The sequence below is a fragment of the Schistocerca cancellata genome, chromosome 12 (assembly GCF_023864275.1).
Source record: "Schistocerca cancellata isolate TAMUIC-IGC-003103 chromosome 12, iqSchCanc2.1, whole genome shotgun sequence".
Lineage (NCBI taxonomy): Eukaryota > Metazoa > Arthropoda > Insecta > Orthoptera > Acrididae > Schistocerca > Schistocerca cancellata.
The window spans coordinates 73,876,961-73,901,638 of NC_064637.1; the positions used below are offsets into that span (position 1 = coordinate 73,876,961).

At 44.1% G+C, this 24,678-nt stretch overlaps 1 protein-coding gene across 1 annotated transcript in view; it reads left to right on the top strand.

Annotated features, from left to right (window-relative positions):
* LOC126109466 (aminopeptidase Ey-like) overlaps positions 1–24,678 on the top strand; it is a 261,112-nt gene that overhangs the window by 180,249 nt on the left and 56,185 nt on the right. Inside the window, exons 14-15 of the mRNA XM_049914495.1 lie at positions 141–369; positions 2,859–3,142. Of these exons, the coding sequence (XP_049770452.1) occupies positions 141–369; positions 2,859–3,142 (513 nt within the window). The remainder of the gene's footprint in view (positions 1–140; positions 370–2,858; positions 3,143–24,678) is intronic.

Here is a 24,678-nt window from a genome sequence, read left to right on the forward strand (position 1 = left end):
TCTTCCATTTCCATAATATTGTCCTCAAGTACATTGCCCTTGTATAGACCCCTCTATATACTCCTTCCACCTTTCTGCTTTCCCTTCTTTACTATAGGTGTATTGAACAAATATTATGTCAATCCAATATCCTTTGACAGGCACGGTTCACTATAGATGGACATCCATTGGCAAACAGCTCATCACAGGTGTGGTTTGTACCTGTGAGCTACCTGACGCAGGAGGAGGCAACCGCAGGTGCTGCATCAACTCTCCCTCGTGTGTGGCTCGTCACGAGTGAGAGTCAGCGTTCTGTCACTGTTGAGAGGATCCTCCCTTCCGGGAGTGTGGGAGCTTCTCAGTGGCTACTGGTAAACTTCCAGCAAGCAGGTGTGTGGAGACATTCATTCATTCACAGAAGTACCCTCCATTGTGGATGAGAATCAGTCAACTAGAAATATTGAGCTGTATTGCCTCTACAGTTGAGCCATGCTACCTGTATAGCTGTCCATAATTGAGAAAGTGTTGCTGGTGCAGCATTTTGTGCACAAACCGACCTCTCAGTCATGCCCCATAAATGTTCAATGGTGTTAATGTCAGGCAACCAGGGTGGCCAGATCATTCGCTCAGGTTATTCAGAATTTTCTTCAAACAAATCACGAATAGCTGTGTTCCAGTGACATGACACATTGTCATTCATAAAAGTTCCACAGTTGTTCATGATTAGTTTGAAGAACATTCTGGACAGTTTGAGCAAATGATTAAGCCATCCAAATTGTCTGACATTCATCCCATCGAACATTTGTAGGACGTAATCGAGAGGTCAGTTCTTCACAAAATCCTGGACTGGCTACACTTCTGCAATTATGCCTACAGAGGCAGCATGGCTTATTATTTCTGCATTGGGATCTAATGACTTGCTGAGCCCACGTCATGTTACGTCACATCAAGTTGCTGCACAACGCTGGACAAAAAGAGGTCGGACGCAATATTTTGAGGCATCCCATGAGTTTTGTCACCTTGGTGCATACCAGCACAAGCCATTTGCTTTCCTGTTGCGCCCACAAATAGAGCAAGGGAAGAATCATGAGTTGTATGCCTCTATACAAGTCCTCATCTCCATTTTTTCCTTACAGTCAGTATGAAAGAGGAACGACGGAGGCAGTAGAACTGATCTATAGTCTGTTACACAGTATGGTTGCTTAAACTTTCTTAGTAGCATTTCACAAGAAGATTGTCTTCTTCTTTCCTTGGATACCCATCTAATCTTAAGGAACATTTCCATGACACACTCGTACTGTCTGGTACTGATTGTACCATAATACTGCTCAGTTGTTTCAGTATTGTCCTTTAATTTCATCTGAGGTGATCCCAAGCACTCAAACAGTATTCAAGAATGAAGCACACAACAGATTTGTTGCTGCCTTCTCTTTCAGTTAAAATAGTATTAATACCAGTTCGTGCTTCCATGTTTTGAATCAAAAAAGAATGTGTGTATGACTTGGCATTGCTCTTGCCAGTGGTCACTGTATACTTTACTTTGGCAGAAGCATGTACAATATTAAGACAGTTTGCATGCTACCATGGAGTACACCATTTCTTTCTGTTTGGGTGATTTGAGAATGGGTCTGATATCGGTAACCAGTCATCAATTAAATAAAAAAGAGCTGAATTTTGCAGCTTCAGCTAATTTATACATAAAAAAGAAATGTGTAATAGAAGCAGAAATCCTCTGCATCTCCGCTTTTGAAGGAAATGTTGTGGTGTTCAGTCCAAAGACTGGTTTGCTGCAGCTCCACGTGCTACTTTATCCTGTGCAAGCTTCTTCATTTCTGATTAGCTACCACACCTACATCCTTCTGAATTGGCAATCCCTTGGCATCTCAGAATGTGTCCTATCAACTGAATCTTCTTTTAGCCAAGATGTGACACAAGTTTCTTGTCACCCAGTTTTATTCAGTACTTCCTCATTAGTTATGCAATCCACTCATCTAATCTTCAGTATACTTCTGTAGCACCACATTTCAAAAGTTTGTATTCTCTTCTTGTCTAAACTGCTTATGTCCATGTTTCACTTCCATACATGGCTACACCCCATACAGATACCTTCAGAAAATGCTATTCTATATTTAAAAAAATTAATAAATAAATAAAAATAAAAAATAAAAAAAGCATGAATTGTATAGGAAATGTTACAAATTTTTTTCTAAGGAAGTGCAAAATGTACATGAATACTTACAGGGTTAAAACAGTTTAAGCCACATCACATCTGTTATTACTTAAATAACGGTCACACCTCATGTGTAGAGCATGTCATGGAGTCCAGTATACAGCAAGACAAGTCTCTCACGAAATGCAGAGGGCTGTACTATCTTTTGTGGACATCTTTGGTATAGTTTCATTTATTCATCATATATCCTCTTTTGAAGACATTTTCCATTTCATTCATATGTTCTTCCAATTATTTTGCTGTATCTAACAGAATTACAACGTCATTGGCAAACCTCAAAGTTTTATTTCTTCTTGCTGAACTTCAATTCCTATTCCAAATTTTTCTTTGGTTTCCTTTATTGCATTTTCTGTGTACAGACTAAAGAACATCAGGGATAAGCTATAACCCTGTCTCGCTCCCTTCTCAACCACTGCTTCCCTTTCATACCCCTCGACTCTTGTAATTGCTTTCTGGTTTCTGTACAAGTTGTAAGTAGCCTTTCACTCGCTGTATTTTACCTGTGCCACTTTCAGAATTTTAAAGAGAGTATTCTAGTCAGCGTTGTCAAAAGCTTTGTATAAGTTATCAAATGCCATAAATGTAAGTTTTCATTTCCTTTCCTTGAAAGAAATATGTTGAGTTACTATTAAGAAACAATTGCTTGCAGGGTACTACAAGGTGAACTATGATGTGGACAACTGGAAGCTGCTGGTGCAGCAGCTGGCAACAAATCCCCTGATGCTACCAGCCGCAACTCGTGCACAGCTCATCTCTGACGCTTTTTCACTTGCCAGAGCCGGCGCCTTACCCTACGGCATCACACTCAACCTGACACGATACCTGCGCGACAGTCGTGTCGAGCTCAATCCTGTTCCTTGGCAGGCTTTTCTGGAAGGCACGCAGTTTCTTGAGGATGGGCTCTATGTTACAAGAACCTATTCATCCTTAAAGGTCAGTTGCCTGGACTAAAATAATACAGTTGTGTTCTGTTTATGTGATGGTGAAATGGTTGACACAATGTCCCAAACTAGGCACTGGAGGCTGAAGATTACCTAGTGTGGCACCATGTGTATGAGAACCCTCTGTTGTCTTTTTATGAGGCATAGTCCTAAACTAAAGTATGGTGACTAGTATTTAACTGATGGTAAGCCTAAATGAAGTGCCATGCATGCAGTACTGTTTACCGACACTTTAGGAAACTTCTGCAGTGTTGGCTTGATTCAGCAGTCATTTGCCAATCGGTGATAACAGATGGCAATGACTGGGACAATTGTGCATCCCACCAGAGTTGTGATGTGCCTGATGTGATTAGATTTTTGCTTGCAAAAGGATCTTCAGCTGATGAAATACATCGTGAATTATGCCTAGTATATGGACCTGAAATAATGATTGACAAACAAGTTAGAAAATGGTGATGAGAATTTCAAAATGGCTGCACAGGTGTTCATGATGAACAGCAGAGTGGCAGATCCAGTATTGTGACCAACAACATTATTGAACAAGTGCATCAAAAACTTCACAGTGGTTGGTGATTAGTGATCTGGTTAATGAATTCCAAACTGTTGCATGAACCTCAACTTACAGGACTGTCACCGAACAGCTTGGATATCACAATCTGTGTGTGAGGTGGGTTCCAAAAATTTTCACTGATCAGCAAAACAAGCAAAGAATGTGTAGGGGACAACAATTTTTGGAGTGCTATATACAAGATAGAGATGATGTGTTTTGCCACATTGTTATGGGTGACAAGACGTGCATATTGCATGCCAATGCAGAATCATAACAACAGTCAATGCAGTGATGTCATTCAGGTCCACCCAAACCAAAAAAGTTTAAGCAATCTCTGTTCTTGAATTGAAGAAAGATGGCTACCATTTTTTGGAAAAAGGGAATTCTTTTGATTGACTTCATGGACCATGGGTCAACAATTACTGCTGACCTATTCTGTGAAACTCTTAGCAAACTGAGACATACGATTCAAAATCAACATTGCGGGAAACTTACATTTTGCATAAATCTCCTCCACTACAGTGCATGCACTCACACCACTGCCAAAGCCAAGGAGAAGATTCGAGCTTTTTGTTGGGAACTTTCAGATCACCCATCATACACTCCCAACATTGTACCAAGTGAATATTTCCTCTTATTGCATTTGAAAAATAGGCAGGGTGGGTGATGATTTCAAAATTATGATGAATTCAAGACTGGCATTATTAACTGGTTCAATTCCCAGATGGCAGACTTCTATGCAGAGGGGTTAAAGAAGCTGGTGCAGCATTACAGAAAGTGTATAGATGTGATGGTGATTATGCGGGAAAGTAATGTAGATATGTAGTAAAATATTGCTGTTAATAAAAACCTTTTTTCATAAACTTATTTTTTTATGACCAAAAGGACCTTAGTTTTGGAATATGCCTCATAATTTTATTTATTATTGAGTTTCTTACTACACAACCAACCCAATGCTTTTGATGTCAGACTCGTGGCTAAGTGAGTAATATGACAAAACTTCCTGTTGGTATTGTACCACTGCAAATTTGGAATCAACGGTTTTCAAGGTACAAACAACTTTCAGAATTACTTACTTAGGTCTTTTGTACATGTTCTTGTTGCCACACTCAATAAACCATAGTACACAAAATACAGTTTCATGCAAATATACATCAGTTCTTGATAATTGGTTACAATTTTGTCAGTAGCTTACATGTTGCATAGTTTAATATTCTTTTTTAATGTAGTCCATGTTATAGATCCACAAGAAAATTCAAGATTTTTACACACTCACTTAAAATATCCAGAAAACTCAACTCAAAGCATCACTTAAATTCAAGTTTTTCAACAACTGCTAAGAATGTTAGTCAATTTTTGTTGCATGGAAATTTTACTACAGCAGCACACACAGTTCTCTCTAATTTCCTTGTAGGAATTCGTATTACAGTGCTCTCAGAAAATTATGGCTTTTGTGATAACTGGGAAGCATCTACTGTTTTCACCTGTTTACTTATGTTGCAAGGGAGATATTGATTATATGCTTTAGCTACAATGATTTGTTCGTCGAATGGAACTATACAGCCACTGCTGTTGTTGCTGATTATTATTTAATGTCATCAGTCGCTGCTCCACCTCCCAGGAAGGATCACTGTGCTCCATCTGTTTGTGTCTAGAGTAAATTCTGTGTGCAAGTCCAATAAATTTTTTTCTTTTTACTGGATGTTTGCATAATGTGTAAATGAGGTTGGACCTGGGTAACAGCCCAATATTCAGCTTTGGGAAATCACCCAGAACCCAAATGCAGGCTGGTCAGCACACTGATCCTTCATTTTTAATCCACCAGGCAGATTCGAACTGGGGCTGGTGCACATCCCTGTCCCAGAAGCAGTTTCTTTAATGTGGATGGCTGTCTGGACAGGTGAATGATACTGTACTTTGGCTTCCAGACAGTAGTTCTTTGGGGGGGGAGGTGTTATACACTCCTGGAAATGGAAAAAAAAACACATTGACACCGGTGTGTCAGACCCACCATACTTGCTCTGGACACTGTGAGAGGGCTGTACAAGCAATGATCACACGCACGGCACAGCGGACACACCAGGAACCACGGTGTTGGCCGTCGAATGGCGCTAGCTGCGCAGCATTTGTGCACCGCCGCCGTCAGTGTCAGCCAGTTTGCCGTGGCATGCAGAGCTCCATCGCAGTCTTTAACACTGGTAGCATGCCGCGACAGCATGGACGTGAACCGTATGTGCAGTTGACGGACTTTGAGCGAGGGCGTATAGTGGGCATGCGGGAGGCCGGGTGGACGTACCGCCGAATTGCTCAACACGTGGGGCGTGAGGTCTCCACAGTACATTGATGTTGTCGCCAGTGGTCGGCGGAAGGTGCACGTGCCCGTCGACCTGGGACCGGACCGCAGCGACGCACGGATGCACGCCAAGACCGTAGGATCCTACGCAGTGCCGTAGGGGACCGCACCGCCACTTCCCAGCAAAATAGGGACACTGTTGCTCCTGGGGTATCGGCGAGGACCATTCGCAACCGTCTCCATGAAGCTGGGCTACGGTCCCGCACACCGTTAGGCCGTCTTCTGCTCACGCCCCAACATCGTGCAGCCCGCCTCTAGTGGTGTCGCGACAGGCGTGAATGGAGGGACGAATGGAGACGTGTCGTCTTCAGCGATGAGAGTCGCTTCTGCCTTGGTGCCTATGATGGTCGTATGCGTATTTGGCGCCGTGCAGGTGAGCGCCACAATCAGGACTGCATACGACCGAGGCACACAGGGTCAACACCCGGCATCATGGTGTGGGGAGCAATCTCCTACACTGGCCGTACACCACTGGTGATCGTCGAGGGGACACTGAATAGTGCACGGTACATCCAAACCGTCATCGAACCCATCGTTCTACCACTCCTAGACCGGTAAGGGAACTTGCTGTTCCAACAGGACAATGCACGTCCGCATGTATCCCGTGCCACCCAACGTGCTCTAGAAGGTGTAAGTCAACTACCCTGGCCAGCAAGATCTCCAGATCTGTCCCCCATTGAGCATGTTTGGGACTGGATGAAGCATCGTCTCACGCGGTCTGCACGTCCAGCACGAACGCTGGTCCAACTGAGGTGCCAGGTGGAAATGGCATGGCAAGCCATTCCACAGGACTACATCCAGCATCTCTACGATCGTCTCCATGGGAGAATAGCAGCCTGCATTGCTGCAAAAGGTGGTTATACACTGTACTAGTGCTGACATTGTGCATGCTCTGTTGCCTGTGTCTATGTGCCTGTGGTTCTGTCAGTGTGATCATGTGATGTATCTGACCCCAGGAATGTGTCAATAAAGTTTCCCCTTCCTGGGACAATGAATTCACGGTGTTCTTATTTCAATTTCCAGGAGTGTATAACTGCCCTATAGATCTGACAAGCAATCACACAGTAAAAATGCATTAAAAATTAGTTTTCTTGTTGTGGGCTGAGTGATGCATCAACAGTAAGTTTATAATCATTTTTATGGTAAAGTGCTTCAGTGAGATAGGAAGATCTTGTTCAACTTGATGGTACCCTTCTCAGAAACTGAATGAAATTGTTGCGAGATGTGCCAAAGCTTTTTTGCAGTAGGTATTTTCTAAAACATTCATATCTGTATCTGATGAGAGCTGTCATACAGATTAATTGAATGAATCCAGTGGTAAGAAACTTTACTTGCATTTGGAGTACGGTAGTTCAAACCCCTGCCCAAATATCCAGATTGAAGAATTGCTTAAGGCAAATATTGGGACGGCACTTTCAAAAAGAACATGGTTGATTGCCTTTCCCATCCTTTAGCAATTTGAGCTCATGTTCCACCAGCAATGACCTCATCAACAGAACATGGAACTCTGATCTTCTTTCCCTAAAATGTTCACAGAATAAATTATTGTACTTTATGAAGCCTGTCAACAGTACTAATAAACATAGGATGATCTGGACAGTTTCTTCAGAAATTATGCTTTCATCTTTACAGCTCTTAAGTTCAGTTTGCCAACTTTTTCATGAGCTTGTGTTGTCACTGAATTGTTGATCTACAACAGTTAATGAATTAGTAACAGTTTGGCAATGAGACTGTTCTATGAACAACATACTATAAATGAACTTATAATATTTATAAACAGTAGAAGAAATACTGGTTACAACTCACAATGTAATTCAGGCATTGAGCAGTTGATAGACACATAAACGAGACTGAAATCTTTGCTCAGCTTTCAGACAGATGTGTGTGTGTGTGTGTGTGTGTGTGTGTGTGTGTGTGTGTGTGTGTGTGTGTGTGTGTGTGTGCAGAATTAGTTCCTTGTGCAGATGACCCAAATATTGTCATCAGTCCAAATGTGGATAAAGCAACAGTAAAAATGATGATAATGTTCTTAACCTATAATTCTCAGCAAAAATAATCAGTTTTTGAAAACATAATGTAACTGGATAGATAAAAAATCTACTCACTGAGCGGTGGCAGGAGAACACACTTGTGAAAGGTATTTACAGTTTTCAAGCTCTTGGAGTCAGTGACTCCTTCTGGCAGAAGGGGTGAAGGGGAAGGAAGAAGGGTGAAGGAAAAGGACTGGTTAAGTTTTTGAATAGGGATAGAGTTTGGAAAAGTCACCCATAACTCTGGTTCAGGGGAGACTTACTAAATGGGATAAAAAGGAAACACTGATTGTTGGGGACTGCACTGGGTGACATTTTAAAACCTGAGAGCTTTAATTTGGAAGATTGTGTAATATATGCAAGACATGAATTACTGCTAAAACATCATTTATGAGTTGTTAAGAGTGAGAAGCTAAGTGCATCGTATGTAACAGACATAGGGGTGGGGGTGGTGGTGGGAGGGGGACGAAAAATAGACAGGTCAGAAAATGAAAGATGTAAGAAAAGTAAAATGGAAGGAAGGAAGGAAGGAAGGAAGGAGTAGTTACCATGAAGAAACGCTGGGACAGAAGGAATTAACGTAAATTAAGGCCAAGTGGGTGGCAAGGACCAAAGACATGTTGTAGTACTAGTTCCCACCTGCAGAGTTCTCAGAAGGCAGTCATGTTGTAGAGCATGCTCTGCAACAGTATATTGCTGGTATACTCCCTCCACCAATGACCCATTCGTCCTGACTGACAACTGGGTGGTAGTCATGCCGATGTAAAAGGCCAGACAGTATTTACATAACAGCTGGTATATGACATGTCATTTAACAGGTGGCTCTCCCTTTGATAGCATATATTTTGCCATTTACAGGGCTGTTATAGGTGGTGGTAGGAGGGTGCAGAGGGCAAATCTGAGGGTTGGTTACAGGGGTAGTAGCCATGGGTGTAGGCAGATGGCTGCACAAGGAGGATAGGAGATAACAAGGATATTGTAGAGATTGGGAGGGCAATGGAAAGTTATTCTAGGTGTCATTGGCAAGATTTCAGACAGAATGGATCTCATTTCAGGGCACAATTTTAGGGATTTAAGGAAGTTACGGCCTTGTCAAAGTAGCTAATTAATACATCCAAGATGAGGATAATACTGAGTGACAAGTGGTATACTCCTAAGCTGTGGGATCAGCAATACCAGAATTGGATGTGATGGTATAGGAAATCTGTTTTTGAACTATGCAGGTATGGTAATTACGTACAGTGAAGGCTGAGGTGAGAATGGTGGTGTATTTCTGTAAAGAATCTGCACCTGAACAAATATGTTTGCCTCAAATATCGAGGCTGTACGGGAGGCAATGTTTGATGTGGAAAGGATGACAACTGTCAGAATGTAAGTACTGTTGTTTGGTAATAGGATTAATGTGGATCGAAGTGTGTAGCTGGCCTTTGGAAGGACGGAATCAGCATCAAAGAAAGCTGCATGGGATTCAGAATAAGACCACATGAAATTTAATTGGGAAAATGGATTTAGAGATTCCAGGAATTTTAACAGGTCAGCATCATCCTGAGTCCATGTGACCAAGATATTGTCAGTGTATCTAAACCAAAACAGGGGCTTGAAGGCATATGGATCCCAGGAAAGCCTCCTCCAAGCGACCCCTGAAAAGGTTTGCATAGAAAGGAGCCATCCTGATTCTCACAGCCATACTCCAGATCTTTTTGTATGCCTGCATCTCAAAGGTGACGTAGTTCTTGGTAAGTATAAAGTTGATTAAGGTGATTAGGAAGGATGTTATAGGTTGAGAATCAGATGGGCGCTGACTGAAGAAATGTTCATCAGCAGCAGACAGACTGTGTATGTTGCTGAACATTTTGTCTGTCAGAGCCCACCTTAACCAAGTTTATACTTACCAACAATTACTTCACCTTTGGGGGCAGACATACAAACAGATCTGGGGTATGGCCATGGGAACCAGGATGGCTGCTTTCTACACTGCTGGAAATTGAAATAAGAACACCGTGAATTCATTGTCCCAGGAAGGGGAAACTTTATTGGCACATTCCTGGGGTCAGATACATCACATGATCACACTGACAGAACCACAGGCACATAGACACAGGCAACAGAGCATGCACAATGTCGGCACTAGTACAGTGTATATCCACCTTTCGCAACAATGCAGGCTGCTATTCTCCCATGGAGACGATCGTAGAGATGCTGGATGTAGTCCTGTGGAACGGCTTGCCATGCCATTTCCACCTGGCGCCTCAGTTGGACCAGCGTTCGTGCTGGACGTGCAGACCGCGTGAGACGACGCTTCATCCAGTCCCAAACATGCTCAATGGGGGACAGATCCGGAGATCTTGCTGGCCAGGGTAGTTGACTTACACCTTCTAGAGCACGTTGGGTGGCACGGGATACATGCGGACGTGCATTGTCCTGTTGGAACAGCAAGTTCCCTTGCCGGTCTAGGAATGGTAGAACGATGGGTTCGATGACGGTTTGGATGTACCGTGCACTATTCAGTGTCCCCTTGACGATCACCAGTGGTGTACGGCCAGTGTAGGAGATCGCTCCCCACACCATGATGCCGGGTGTTGGCCCTGTGTGCCTCGGTCGTATGCAGTCCTGATTGTGGCGCTCACCTGCACGGCGCCAAACACGCATACAACCATCATTGGCACCAAGGCAGAAGCGACTCTCATCGCTGAAGACGACACGTCTCCATTCGTCCCTCCATTCACGCCTGTCGTGACACCACTGGAGGCGGGCTGCACGATGTTGGGGCGTGAGCGGAAGACGGCCTAATGGTGTGCGGGACCGTAGCCCAGCTTCATGGAGATGGTTGCGAATGGTCCTCGCCGATACCCCAGGAGCAACAGTGTCCCTAATTTGCTGGGAAGTGGCGGTGCGGTCCCCTACGGCACTGCGTAGGATCCTACGGTCTTGGCGTGCATCCGTGCGTCGCTGCGGTCCGGTCCCAGGTCGACGGGCACGTGCACCTTCCGCCGACCACTGGTGAGAACATCGATGTACTGTGGAGACCTCACGCCCCACGTGTTGAGCAATTCGGCGGTACGTCCACCCGGCCTCCCACATGCCCACTATACGCCCTCGCTCAAAGTCCGTCAACTGCACATACGGTTCACGTCCACGCTGTCGCGGCATGCTACCAGTGTTAAAGACTGCGATGGAGCTCCGTATGCCACGGCAAACTGGCTGACACTGACGGCGGCGGTGCACAAATGCTGCGCAGCTAGCGCCATTCGACGGCCAACACCGCGGTTCCTGGTGTGTCCGCTGTGCCGTGCGTGTGATCATTGCTTGTACAGCCCTCTCGCAGTGTCCGGAGCAAGTATGGTGGGTCTGACACACCGGTGTCAATGTGTTCTTTTTTCCATTTTCAGGAGTGTATGTTAACCTTTTCTTTGATCACTTGGAGGTGACTATCTTGGGATCCATAAACCTTAACCCTGTGGTTTGGTTTAGATGTATTGATGACATCTTTACCATATGGACTCATGGTGAGGCTGACCCATAAAAATTCCTGGAAACTCTACCTTCATTCTCCCAGTTAAATTTCACATGGTCCTATTCTGAATCCCATCCCATTTTCCTTGATGTTGATCTCATCATCAGCAAAGGCTAGCTGCACACTTTCGTCCTCATCAAATCTAATAACAAACAACAGTACTTACATTTTGAAAGTTGTCATTCTTTCCATGTCAAACGTTCCCTCTCATACAGCCTCAGTATTTGAGGCAAACATATTTGTTCAGGCACAGACTATTTACAGCAATACATCACCATTCTCACCTCAGACTTAACTGTAAACAATTACTGCACCAGTCTAGTTCAATAGGAGGTTTCCTCGCCCATCACATCCAATCCTGGTGCTGCTTATCCTTTGAGAAACAATTTAGGAGTACACCACTTGTCACTCAGTATTACCCTGGTCTTGAATGTATTAATCAGTTACTTCGACAGGGCCATGACGTTTCTAAAATCATGCCTTGAAATGAGGTCCACTCCATCTGAAATTTTGCCTACGACACCTAGAATAGCATTTGTCATCCCCCAAATTCCGCAATATCCTTGTTACATTCTATGCCCCTTGTGCAGCCATCTGCCCACACTATAGCTCCTACCCCTGACTAATCCCGCTGCAAGACTTGCCCTCTACACTCTCCTACCTGTAGCAGCACTGTAACTGGCAAAACATATACTACCAAAGGGAGAGACACATGTGAAACGACACATGTCATATAGCAGCTGTTTTGTAAACACTGTTTGCCCTTTTGCATTCATATGACTATCTAAAAGTTATCAGTTAGGATGAAAGGGCAGGGTGTATACCGGCAACACACAATACCCTGTTGCAGGGCATGCACTACAACATGACAGTCATGACCTTAGTGACTGTTTCACCACGCGTGTAATCTGAATTCTTCCCCCAGACACCAGGTTCTCAGAACTTTGCACATGGGAACTGATACTATAACATTTCCTCAGTTCTCACCACCACTTGGCCTTAATTTACGTAAATTTCTTTGATCTCAGCATTTCTTCACAGCAACCACTCCTTTCTTCACTCCATCTTAGTTTTCAACATCTTTCATTTTCTGACCTGTCTATTTTTTGTCATCCCCGTCCCACCTCTATCAAATACAATGCACTTAGCTTTTTGCTGTTATTAACTCACACATGATGTTTCAGCAGGAATCCCTGTCTTACATATTACCCTATGTTCCACCTTTAAGACTCGGGTTTTGAAATTTCACCTGGTGCTGTCCCCAACAATCAGTCTTTCCTTTTCATCCCATCCTAAGTTTCCCCTGACACAAGGTTATGGGCGAATTTTCTGAACTCTACCCCTTTTCTAAAACCTCACCAGTCCTCTTCCTTCACCCCTCTTCCTTCCCCTTCAACCCTTCTACCAAAAGGAGACAACATTGTCTCCAGAAGCTTTCAAACTGTAATGCCTCTTATATGTGTGTTCTGCTGCTGCTTAATGAGTAGATTTTTTTATATATCCAATTACATTAAAGCTGTTATTGAATGGTTTCCTACAAATGGTTTCTCTTTCAATTTAGAAAAGGCACAACACATCTAGTTCTGCACAGATAGAGGTACTATGCCAATGATAAGTGTAACATGTGGTGAGGAAATAATAACTATTGTGAAACATTGCAAATTTTTAGATGATGTTGTTGACAAGAATTTAGTAGCATTTTTTGCATATTTTTGTTCAATAATGTCATATGGAATAATGTTCTGGGGTAACTCATCTTTAAAAAAGGGAATTTTCATTATTCAAAAATGTGCTGTAAGAATGATACATGACACTCATCCACAGTCATTCTGTAGGCTTCTGTTTAAGGAGTTGAGCATTCTGACTGCTGTTTTACAGTACATTTATTCCATCGTGATGTTAGTTGTAAATAACCCACTACAGTTCAAAATGTACAGTGATATACATAATTACAATACCAGAAAAAAATGACACTCATTGAGGTAGCCTTTTGCGCAAAAAGTGATGCACAGTGCTTCCACCGAAATTGTTGGTCAGTTTCTCAGTAGTAGGAAAATTCTGATAGACAGGGAAGTTAAATTTGAAAACAAAGTGAAAAACTTTCTCTTTGACAACTGCTATTCTGTAAAGTAGCTTGTATTTGCATAACATATTAAAGATGGAAGATGTGAATTACTAGTTCACATCTGTGTCCCCCCCCCCCCCCTCCTCTCTCTCTCTCTCTCTCTCTCTCTCACACACACACACACACACACACACACACACACAGTCAGCATTGTCCTGACTGACTACACTGTACTGTGTTTAGTTGTGTAAGTAAAGAGAGAGGTGGCCAAGGGGGAGGGGGGAGTGTGAAGTGAGGGAAGGGTTATTCGTGGCTAAGATGAAAAGCAGCAAGGGAATGAGGTAGGAATGTGGCATCAGTGATGAGCTTACCATGCCACAGGCAGGGAGAATTGTGTGTGGCAGAGTTGAAGTGGGTGTGGAGAGAGAGAGAGAGAGAGAGAGAGAGAGAGAGAGAGAGAGAGAGAGAGAGAGAGAGAGAGAGAGAGAGGGAGAGAGGGAGAGGGAGAGAGAGGGAGAAGGAGAGAGAGGGAGAGGGAGAGAGAGAGGGGGAGAGGGAGAGAGAGAGAGGGGGAGAGGGAGGGGGAGAGGGGGAGAGGGGGTTTGCAGAGTGGAGATTGTAGTTTAGCAAGGATGAGGAGGAGAGGGCATGATGAAAGGAGGGGGTGCAAGTATGAGTTAGAGCTATTGCAGATTGAGACCAGGAGAAATGCAGGATTTAGGGATGCGTTTAAGGAATAGTTTCACATATATAAATCAGAGAAACTGGTGTTGTGGGGAAGACCGAGATGGTATGAAATGTAAACTGGTTGGTGAAGTCAGGCATGTTATAATGTTTTACCACTAGGTGGTCAAATCTGCACTCAGCCACATTTTGATGATGACCAATCATTGGAAAAGGCAGTGCTCCTACACTTATGAAAGGATTTACAAAATTTCCAGGAGGTTTGGTGTATGACATTACTGCTTTCACAGGTGGCTTGTATATGACTGTGTAGGATGTGTTTGTGGTGTGACTGGAATAGGAAGTGGTGAGTGAGTGCATAGAACAGGTCTTGCACTCAAGAATTCCAGAGATATGGCCTTCTGTGGCAAGGGATTGTGAGTGTGTTGTTAAAACAGACGACGATATTTTGCGGACTGAGTGGACAGTTGAATACCACTCTGAGGGAGATGAAAAATATTTGGGGTAAAGTGTTTCCCATTTATAGTTGTAGCCTCAAGTACGTAGAGAAGGATATGGGTATGTTGTTAGTCGGTTCTTGTTGCTGTAGATGTTTATTTATTTATTCCATGTGATCTGTTGGTACACAGTGTGTTGCAGATGTTGGAAAATATCAGTTAACATTGTTAACATATATTAACATATAGTATCCTAATGTATTATATTGCAAAGATTGGTTAAGTTTACGTAGCTTCAGTTGCTCAATTGCACCATCTATCACTGGCCAGTTTGTGTGGGAGAGATATTTTAGCATAGCAGGAATGACGTCTATCAGAACTGAGGTGCCATTAATGGTTGGTTGGCTCAGTAAAGGCAGAGATTTTTATAGAACCCTCAAATAAACAGAGGCCAGTGCCACAGTAGGTGGTGTGGTGGGTTGAAGAGGACTATTTTAAGCACATAGGACAGAAGGTATTGAAGCTGAGGAAGAATTAAGGAGATGCCGGTATGGCCATCCATAACTTTCATTTGCAGTGATGAGATATTTCTTACCCAGTATGTTGAAGTTCTTACAAAGGCCTTCACGGATGGGCATTACCTCCCAAATCTAGTCTGCAGACAGAACTCTGCATCATTTCCACCCCATTCTCTTCATCCTTTAGTCACTCTAACAAACCAGCTACAAAGGATCACCCTATTCATTATCTAATTTTATCCCAGACTGAAACAATTTAATCACATCCTTTGCCAGGGCTTCCACCACTTAATCACTGTGCCCAGAAATGAGGAACATTCTACCCACAATCCTTCCCACACCTCCCATCAACAAAATCTACAAAATATGCTTCTCCATCCTTATGCCACGCCCAAATCCTGAAGGTGCGAGAAAGCAGTCATATCATACAGTAGCTCTGTTACACAGCTTTTCATGACATGACCACCAACCATCTGTCCATCCAAATAAACAGCAACCAGCAAACTGTGGCCAAATGCAGAGTTAACCATTCAATGGCAGAACATGCTTCTGAGTTAAACACATTGGAATTCTTTCTCTGGTCCAGAACCTGTGCCACATGGCTCCCACTTTTCTCCTCCCCACCTCCGAATACCAGCATCTCACACTTACATAGATGAAAAAAGTCCTTAAAACACTTCCTTGAATGCTACAGTCCTCCATCTGCCCATATTTAATCTCCAATAGCCCTGACCAATACACAACTAGAATTTTGTCCCCATGCTGCTCGATTCACTAAGTTAACACTCTATTCTAGGACCAGTCCAAGCCGAAGGGGAGCTGTCGATTGATGATGAAGTTGCACTGTTCGTTGATAATATTTGAGCAAATCATCACAGCATGACTGCTTTAAAAAGTTGCAAAGCAGATTGCATTTATACATCTTTTGTTATTTTGCAAGGTGTACCAACTCAATGACAAAATTACTTCAGCAATAAAGGTGCAATCACTATGCCAGGCCAAAAAGTTTTCATCTTTCCTTCTGAAGGCACATGATAATCAGTGCTGTGGAAGATGGCAACACAAACCTAATGTTGTGAGAAGTGAGACTGCTTGCAAGATGATGAAGTTGCATATAGCTTGAACAAATAACATCAGGTGTAGGTCCTCACACTATCTCAACAGCTACCATATTTTGATCTAAAATGGAAATAATAATGTCTTTCTGTATTAACAGTAGAATAGTCATTCCTTGTTTATGATTCTACCCTGAAATATTCATTATTGTAATATGTAGGACCATCCCAAATAACTACTTGTCCATAAAAGGAAGGTATCTAGCAAACGTTGCTCAGCTACTGGGGGCATTAACCAGCACAATAGCCTTTATTGTATCTTTGCTCATTATACAAAGGTTATCCCAAAAGTAAGGTCTCCTAATTTTTTTGTAAGTACAGAACTCTGTTTGTGTGGCAGTTGGTCACACTGTTGTGAAGAGTGCTTCATGCGCTGTGTGTAAACATGCGCACACCGCGCTGAGGTGCTCAGTCTTGGCTTGGCAGCTGTTCAGAATGGAGCTCCCATTAGATGTTACTGCCAAGTGCGAACTGCACTCAGTTATTTGGTTTTTGAATGCAAAGGGCACTGTGCCGATTGAAATCCATCACCAATTAATAGAAGTGTATGGTGAGTCGTGCATGGATGTCAAAAATGTTCATAAGTGATGTAGACAGTTTGCAGCTGGTCGGACCGAAATTCACGATGAACAAAGGGGCGGGAGGCCATCAGTTTCTGAAGAGACAGTGTTGAAGGTTGAGCAAAGCATGCATGAAGATCGGCGGATCACCCCGGATGATCTCTGCACGTTGGTTCCTGAGGTTTCCCGAAGTACCGCTCACAGAATTTTAACTGAAACATTGAACTACCAGAAGGTGTGCACAAGATGGGTGCCACGCATGCTGACTGAGGACCACATGTGGCAATGAGTTGATGCTTCCTGTGTATTTCTTCACCACCTTGCAGCCGAACAGGACAACTTTCTGGACTCAGTTGTCATGGGTGATGAAATCTGGGCATACCACTTTACACCTGAGACCAAGCAACAATTATGGCAGTGGCGGCATCCTTCTTTGCCAAAGCTGTGGAAATTCAGACAAACACAGTCTGCTGGTAAAGTCATGACAGCCATTTTTTGGGACCTGAAAGGGGTATTGTTGGTCAACTTTATGCCCACTCGGGCCACAATTAACGCTGACAGGTACTGTGAGACTCTGAAAAAACTCAAGTGGGCAATTCAGAACTGGAGAAGAGGAATATTGAGCAAGGGCGTACACATTCTCCATGACAATGCTCGCCCACACATCACTCAGCAAACCGTTGCTCTCCTGCAACAGTTTCAGTGGAACATAATCACACACACACCCTATAGTCCTGACTTGGCGCCCAGTGACTATCACCTGTTCCCTAGGTTAAAAGAACATTTTGCCAGAAAGCAATTCAGCTCCAATGACAAGGTGAAAGAAGAGGTTCATAACTTTCTGAACAGTGTGGCGGTGAGCCAGAAAGCAATTCAGCTCCAATGACAAGGTGAAAGAAGAGGTTCATAACTTTCTGAACAGTGTGGCGGTGAGCTGGTATGACATGGGCATACAAAAACTGCCACAGTGTCTACAAAAGTGCATCAAGAGAAGTGATGATTATATTGAAAAATAGCTAAATGTTCAAGTTGTAAACTGATGTAAACCATTGTAGAAATAAACTGATGTATGTACTTATAAAAAAAAATTGGAGACATTACTTTTGGAATTACCCTTGTAAAAACATGAACAGAAATACATCATTTTTAAATAGCACCCTATTTTTTTATATGGTGATCCACTTCCTGTTCTCAAGACCTGTTCAGAAATGTATTGCCGGCCAGAGTGACCGTGCAGTTCTGGGCGCTGCAGTCTGGAGCCGAGCGACTGCTACGGGCGCAGGTTCGAAACCTGCCTCGGGCATGGATGTGTGTGATGTCCTTAGGTTAGTTAGGTTTAATTAGTTCTAAGTTCTAGGCGACTGATGACCTCAGAAGTTGAGTCGCATAGTGCTCAGAGCCATTTGAACCATTTGAAGAAATGTATTACATGTCTACATAAACACATCACCTCAATAAGAAACAGAAACAGGAATCTTTAATACCATTTTGTAGTATTGTAATCCTTGCTGGGCACTGAAAGGGGTAGCACATCCAAAGGTACTCACATGGTGGCATGGATCACTTCAGAGCTAGACATACACACAAGGCATTATGTGCTGGACATCCATTTTGTTGGTACCACATAAGCATTCTGATCTCTGTGCCACTTCATCCAGAGGATGATGATGAATTTGTATGAGAAAGTAAGCCCTGCCATTTAGGTTACCATTTATTAAATGAGGGCCATTAATTATAGTATAAAGTATCCCACACCAGACATTAATTTTCCATTGATGCCATTTTTCAACCAGTATAAGGCATCGTGGGCTTTCACTGGACTAAAAATGCATGGTCTTTGTACTTGCTTGTCCTTTGTTTGAGAAGAAATATTCATTGATAAAAAGAACATCAGAGAAGTTCTGGTTGGCAAAGATTATTTGCTCGGTACACTAACAGAACTGTACACTATTATTGAAATGATTTCCCTGCAGTTCTTGTTGTAAGTGTACATCCTAGGGATAAAACTGGTAACATGTCAGAATGTGATGTACACTGGTTTAAGAAAGCCAGTCTCCAGTTCAAGTTGTCATATGCTCACATGTGGATTTGTTGGAAAAGAAGCAAGAACATTAGCTTCGACGGCGTTGTCTGTGTGAGTTGTGTGATGACTGTGTTGCTTCAGTTTGCAACTCCCTGTTTCCTCAAGAGTCACAACAAGAAGAGAAAGCATTCATTCAGAAGGTCAGTTCTCGTCAGGATATTGTGTGGTAAAGTTCTTCTTTCTGAGTAGCATTTCACCCTCCTTCAATAACAGGTTAAAAATATTATGCAGGTGTTAATCAAGGACCACCTTTACAGTACACAACATGTCATTTAAAAGTACAGTAATGTACTACATCTACCTGTACTGTAAATGACACATGGTGATTATTCTGTGGATTTATAAGTGGCAGTCAAATGAAAATGAGACAGATGGGAGAAAATCTAAGTAAACTGTTCATTATTCTAAAAGTAATCAACGTAACTTAATAAATTTAGTCCACTGTGAGACAAGACAGTCAGTGGCTTCATGGAAAAATGTTTGGTCTTTTCTGTGGAACTGTGATGATATAGAGGCATGCACCACTTCATCTGAGGCAAATTGAGGGCCATTAATACCTTTCTTTGGGGCTCCAAAAATATGTAAGTCACATGGAGGGAGGTCAGAACTGTGTGGAGGATGTGCGAGGGCTTCCCAGGAAAAGTTTTGCAGCACAGTTGAAACAACCATGGCAACATGTGGACAAAGATTATTCTGGGCAGAATGATGCCATCCATCAACATTCCTGGGCATTTGGACTTGATGTTGCATCTCAGTCTTTGCAACATGTCCAAATGAACACTCATTCTTTGTAGGATGATAACTGCTCACATGTTGTCAAGGTTGTTTTGAGTTCACTGCAGAAGTTTCACTGGAAACCCCTTACATGTGTTCCGTGTGGTCGTGATTTCACCCCATGTTATTTTCATATTTTTGGAGCCCTGAAGAAATACCTCCATAGCCGTCAATTTTCTTTGAATGAAGAGATGCATGTTTGGGTACAATCGTGATTCCACAGGCAACCAAAGGCACATTTCAGTGTAGGCATTGACCGTCTTGTCTCACAGTGGGATAAATGTATTAACAGTTATGGCAATTTCTTTTGAAATAATAAACAGTTTCATTACTTCAGTCGTCCAATCACCATGCCTGACTTTCATTTGAGTCTCTCTTACATATTTTGTATAGATGAGTAGCAGTTTTGCCTAGTCTTTCTTGACACTGATAGTTCTTGCGAAAACCGTCAACTGAAGGTGGTTGAGCAGATCTCTGTTGTACATTTTTGTTATAACGTCAAGTTTAACACATATATTTGAGAACGACACAACACAACACATATAAGTCACAGAGTAAGTTGACAAGCAAGACATGTGTACACATTAGCATTCGAATGAACACTGAGTCCCAGTCTAGTGGCCACTGCTCGGCTGGCCGCTTAGGTGGCGCAGCTGCTGCATGGTTGACAGACAGCGCCGCACGTAGAGGGCGCGCATAATTGCACTGTGGCACTTTGAATGATCGGCGAGTCACAACACTTTTCCCCCCCTTGAAATTGTTGCACTGGTCTTGATGGAGGTGTCCTGGAGATGGCTAATGTCCATAGGCGTTGTTTGACTCGCCGTAAAGTCTCGAGGAGGAGGCTTCCTGTATGGACGGAAGTGTCCCCGATGATAACAGGTCGAGATGACAGGAGACGTAGGGGTCGAATCTGCAGGGGCCCCATGCACCAATCTACCTGTTGCGGCAAGTCCAGTTGATATGACAGGAGACATGGGTGATGTGTCGGTATCCGTTGGAGGAAGCGAGTAGATTTGCTCTGACAGAGGATGGTCATCCGGTTCCTGCATGGGCACGTCTCCTGGTGGCATCTGTTCTTGTGCTGGCATCGCAATGACGGTGAGAGGGCTGTGTTGTGAGTATTGAGAGATGCCAAGATCCCGAGTGTCAGGTAGAGCCGAAGGTGATGTAGCGGCATTCGGAACAGGCGTTGCCGGCACACGAGGCCGAAGCTGGTCCGAATGAGACACTGCAACACCCGTGTCCATCTGGCTTTCATATAGGCACCTGACACGGTGTCATAAGATGTGGCCCGGGCTCCATTTTGGCCGCCTGCCATATTCCCGTACCCAGACGAGGTTGTCAACGGTGAACCGGCCAAGTGAAGGCACCTGCGGCCTTGAGGTGGAAGGCCGCAGAAGATGAAGTAGCGTGCGGGGCTGTCAGCCATGTAAGAGCTCAGCCGGGCTGTGGTCGCCCATGGGGGTGAAATGGTAGGATGCCAGAAACTGGAGGAGCGCATCATCAGCAGCAGAAGAAGTCAGAAGTTTCCACATCTGGACCTTAAATGTGCGGACCAGTCGTTCAGCCTCACCATTGGATTGTGGATGGAACGGCGGGGCCGTGACACGCATAACGCCGTGACGAGCACAAAAATCTGCAAATTTGGAAGAGACAAGTTGCGGACCATTATCAGTAACAAGAGTAGAGGGGACGCCTTCCAAAGAGAAAATGCGGGCGAGAGCACTGGTGGTTGCCGCAGTGGTAGGCGACATGCAACGGACAATAAAAGGAAAGTTAGAGTAGGCATCAATTACGAGGAGCCAATAAGTACCTAAAAAAGGTCCCGCAAAGTCAGCATGAATGCACTCCCAGGGTTTCTCAGGCGAAGGCCACAGTGACAAATATGACTTTGGGGCAGCGGCCTGTGACGCACAAGGGCCGCAGACAGCGACCGTGTGTGCTATTTCAGAGTCGATGCCAGGCCAGTACACATGACGGCGTGCCAGAGATTTTGTGCAAGACACACCCCAGTGCCTTTGGTGAAGGAGGCGCAAGACCGCAGCATGCAAAGACGCAGGTACCACAACACGCGGCAAAGCATTGTCAGTGGAAAGGAGGATAACAGCATCCCTAGCCGTGAGGTGGTAGCGCAAAGCGTAGTAGTTCTGCAATGGATCAGAAGTCTTAGCGGATGGGCGATCTGGCCAACCCTTCTGAATAAAGCGTAAAACCCGGGAGAGGGTAGGGTCAGAACCCGTAGCAGCCGCCAGCCTGTCCCCAGTGATAGGGAACCCGTCCACAACCCGCTGCTCGGCAACATCCAGGTGGAAACACAAAAGTTCGTCTCTATTGAATGCCTGATCAGGACCCATGGGAAGGCGAAACAGAGCATCAGCATTTGCATGTTGAGCTGTTGACCGGAAATGAATCTCATAATTGAAATGAGACAAGTAAAGAGCCCAATGTTGGAGGCGGTGTGCAGCCTTGTTGGGAACGACGTTGATGGATTAAACAAGGAAACAATTGGTTTGTGATCCATAACAAGATGAAATTTGGAGCCATAGAGAAAAACACCAAACTTATGAAGAGCATAAATAATGGCCAAAGCTTCTTTCTCAATTTGAGAATACTTATGTTGGGCATCTGTGAGTGTTTTGGAGGCATAAGCAATGGGTTGTTCCAAACCGTCAGAAAAATGGTGCGCAGGGACTGCACTGACCCCGTATTGAGAGCCGTCTGTGGCAAGAACAAGATGTTGGCCAGGTCGATAAGTAGCCAGGCACGGGGCCTGTTTCAGCATTGTCTTCAATTTCCGGAAAGCCGCATCGCGTGACACGGACCAGTGAAAAGGTACATTTTTATGCAACAGGCGATGCAACGGACGAGCCACCGAAGCCGCAGACAGTAAAAACTTGTGATAGTATGCTATTTTCCCCAAGAAGGCCTGCAGTTCCTTAACAGATGTAGGGCGAGGAAGGGCATCGATCGCAGCAACAGTTTGCTGAAGCGGACAAATACCATCCCGAGAGAGTTGAAACCCCAAGTACATGATAGGTGCTTGAAAAAATTGTGATTTCTGAAGATTACACTTAAGATCGGCAGTCTGTAAGACATGAAAAAGTGTGCGGAGATTTTGAAGATGTTCTTCAGTGGTGGAGCCAGTGACAACAATGTCGTCCATGTAATTGATACACCCAGGGACAGGGAGCAATAATTGTTCCAAGAATCGCTGAAAGAGAGCAGGGGCGCTAGCAGCTCCGAATGGCAAGCGTTGGTATTGACAGAGGCCGAAAGGCATGTTAAGGGCCAGAAACTGCCGTGAAGCAGCGTCGAGGGGAAGTTGATGATAGGCTTCTGACAGGTCAATTTTAGAAAAATACTGGCCTCCAGCAAGTTTAGTGAACAGTTCTTCAGGACGGGGCATAGGATAAGTGTCGATGAGGCACTGAGCATTTACAGTGGCTTTGAAATCACCACAGAGACGTATATCACCATTTGGCTTAGTAACGACAACGACAGGAGAGGACCACTCACTGGAAGTGACAGGAAGCAAGCCCCCTGAAGTAGTGAGACGATCCCACTCCCATTTTACCCAATCACAAAGGGCCACAGGAATGGGCCGAGCCCGGAAAAAGTTAGGCCGAGCAGTGGGTTTGAGCGTGATATGAGCTTCAAAGTTGTTTGCATGGCCTAACCCAGGAGAAAAAAGGGACGAAAATGTCGTCGACAAGGAATCCAGGTGAGCGTAAGGAATAGCATCAGAGACAATATTGACAGAGTCATCTATGGAGAACCCAAAAACGCGAAAGGCATCGAAACCAAAAAGATTTTCTGTGTTGCTCTGGTCGACCACAAATATGGGAACAGTGCGAACGACGGATTTGTAAGATACCTCAGCATTAAACTGTCCCAAGAGAGAAATCTTCTGTTTATTGTACGTCCGTAATTGCCGAGTGACAGGTGACAGGAGTGGAGAACCCAACTGAAGATACGTCTGAGAATTAATTATAGTGGCAGCAGAACTGGTATCCACTTGCATGCGAACATCTCGACCAAGGATTTGGACAGTGAGGAATAACTTTCCTGAAAGAGAAGAAGTGCAATTGACAGACAACACGGAATCAGAATCCGCGTTATGTTCATGAACATCATGTATGCGGTCGGATTTGCAAATGGAACACACATGACCTTTCTTTTTGCAATTGTGACACACAGCCTAACGTTGGGGACAATCCTCGTGTGAATGTTTCGTATAACACCGCGGACATGAAGGAAGTTGCCGGGGATTTTGCTGCAGTTTCTTAGCAGGTTGTTTACGGTTAGGCCGAGGCTGCATGTTGGAGTTCACTGCAGCCACATCGGCCAGCGGGGACGAGTCGTCAACAGCGCACAGAGGTTGTATTTCCCCGACATCACCCCACGCCTCTATTTGCGCCCCAGGAGCGCGAGAAATTTCAAAAGACTGCGCAATGGAGAGAACTTCATCTAGAGTTCGATTCGCCAACTAAAGGACACGTTGCTGAACTTCTTTGTCGGGCGCCGACTGGATAATAGCATCCGATACCATGGAATCGGCAAAGGATTCTTTGTGAACGTCAGTAACAAATTGACACTTTCGACTGAGGCTGTGAAGTTCAGCAGCCTAAGCGCGATAGGATTGATGTGGCTGTTTTTGACAATGATAAAAGGCAACACGAGAGGCTACCACATGCATTTGCTTTTGAAAATAGACAGAAGTGAGCACATTTCAGCAAAGGACAAAGACGCAGGATCCTTCAAAGGAGCCAATTTCGACAACAACCGATACATTTGCGGTGAAATCCAGGAAAGGAACAGAGACTTACATGGTTGTACGTCCGT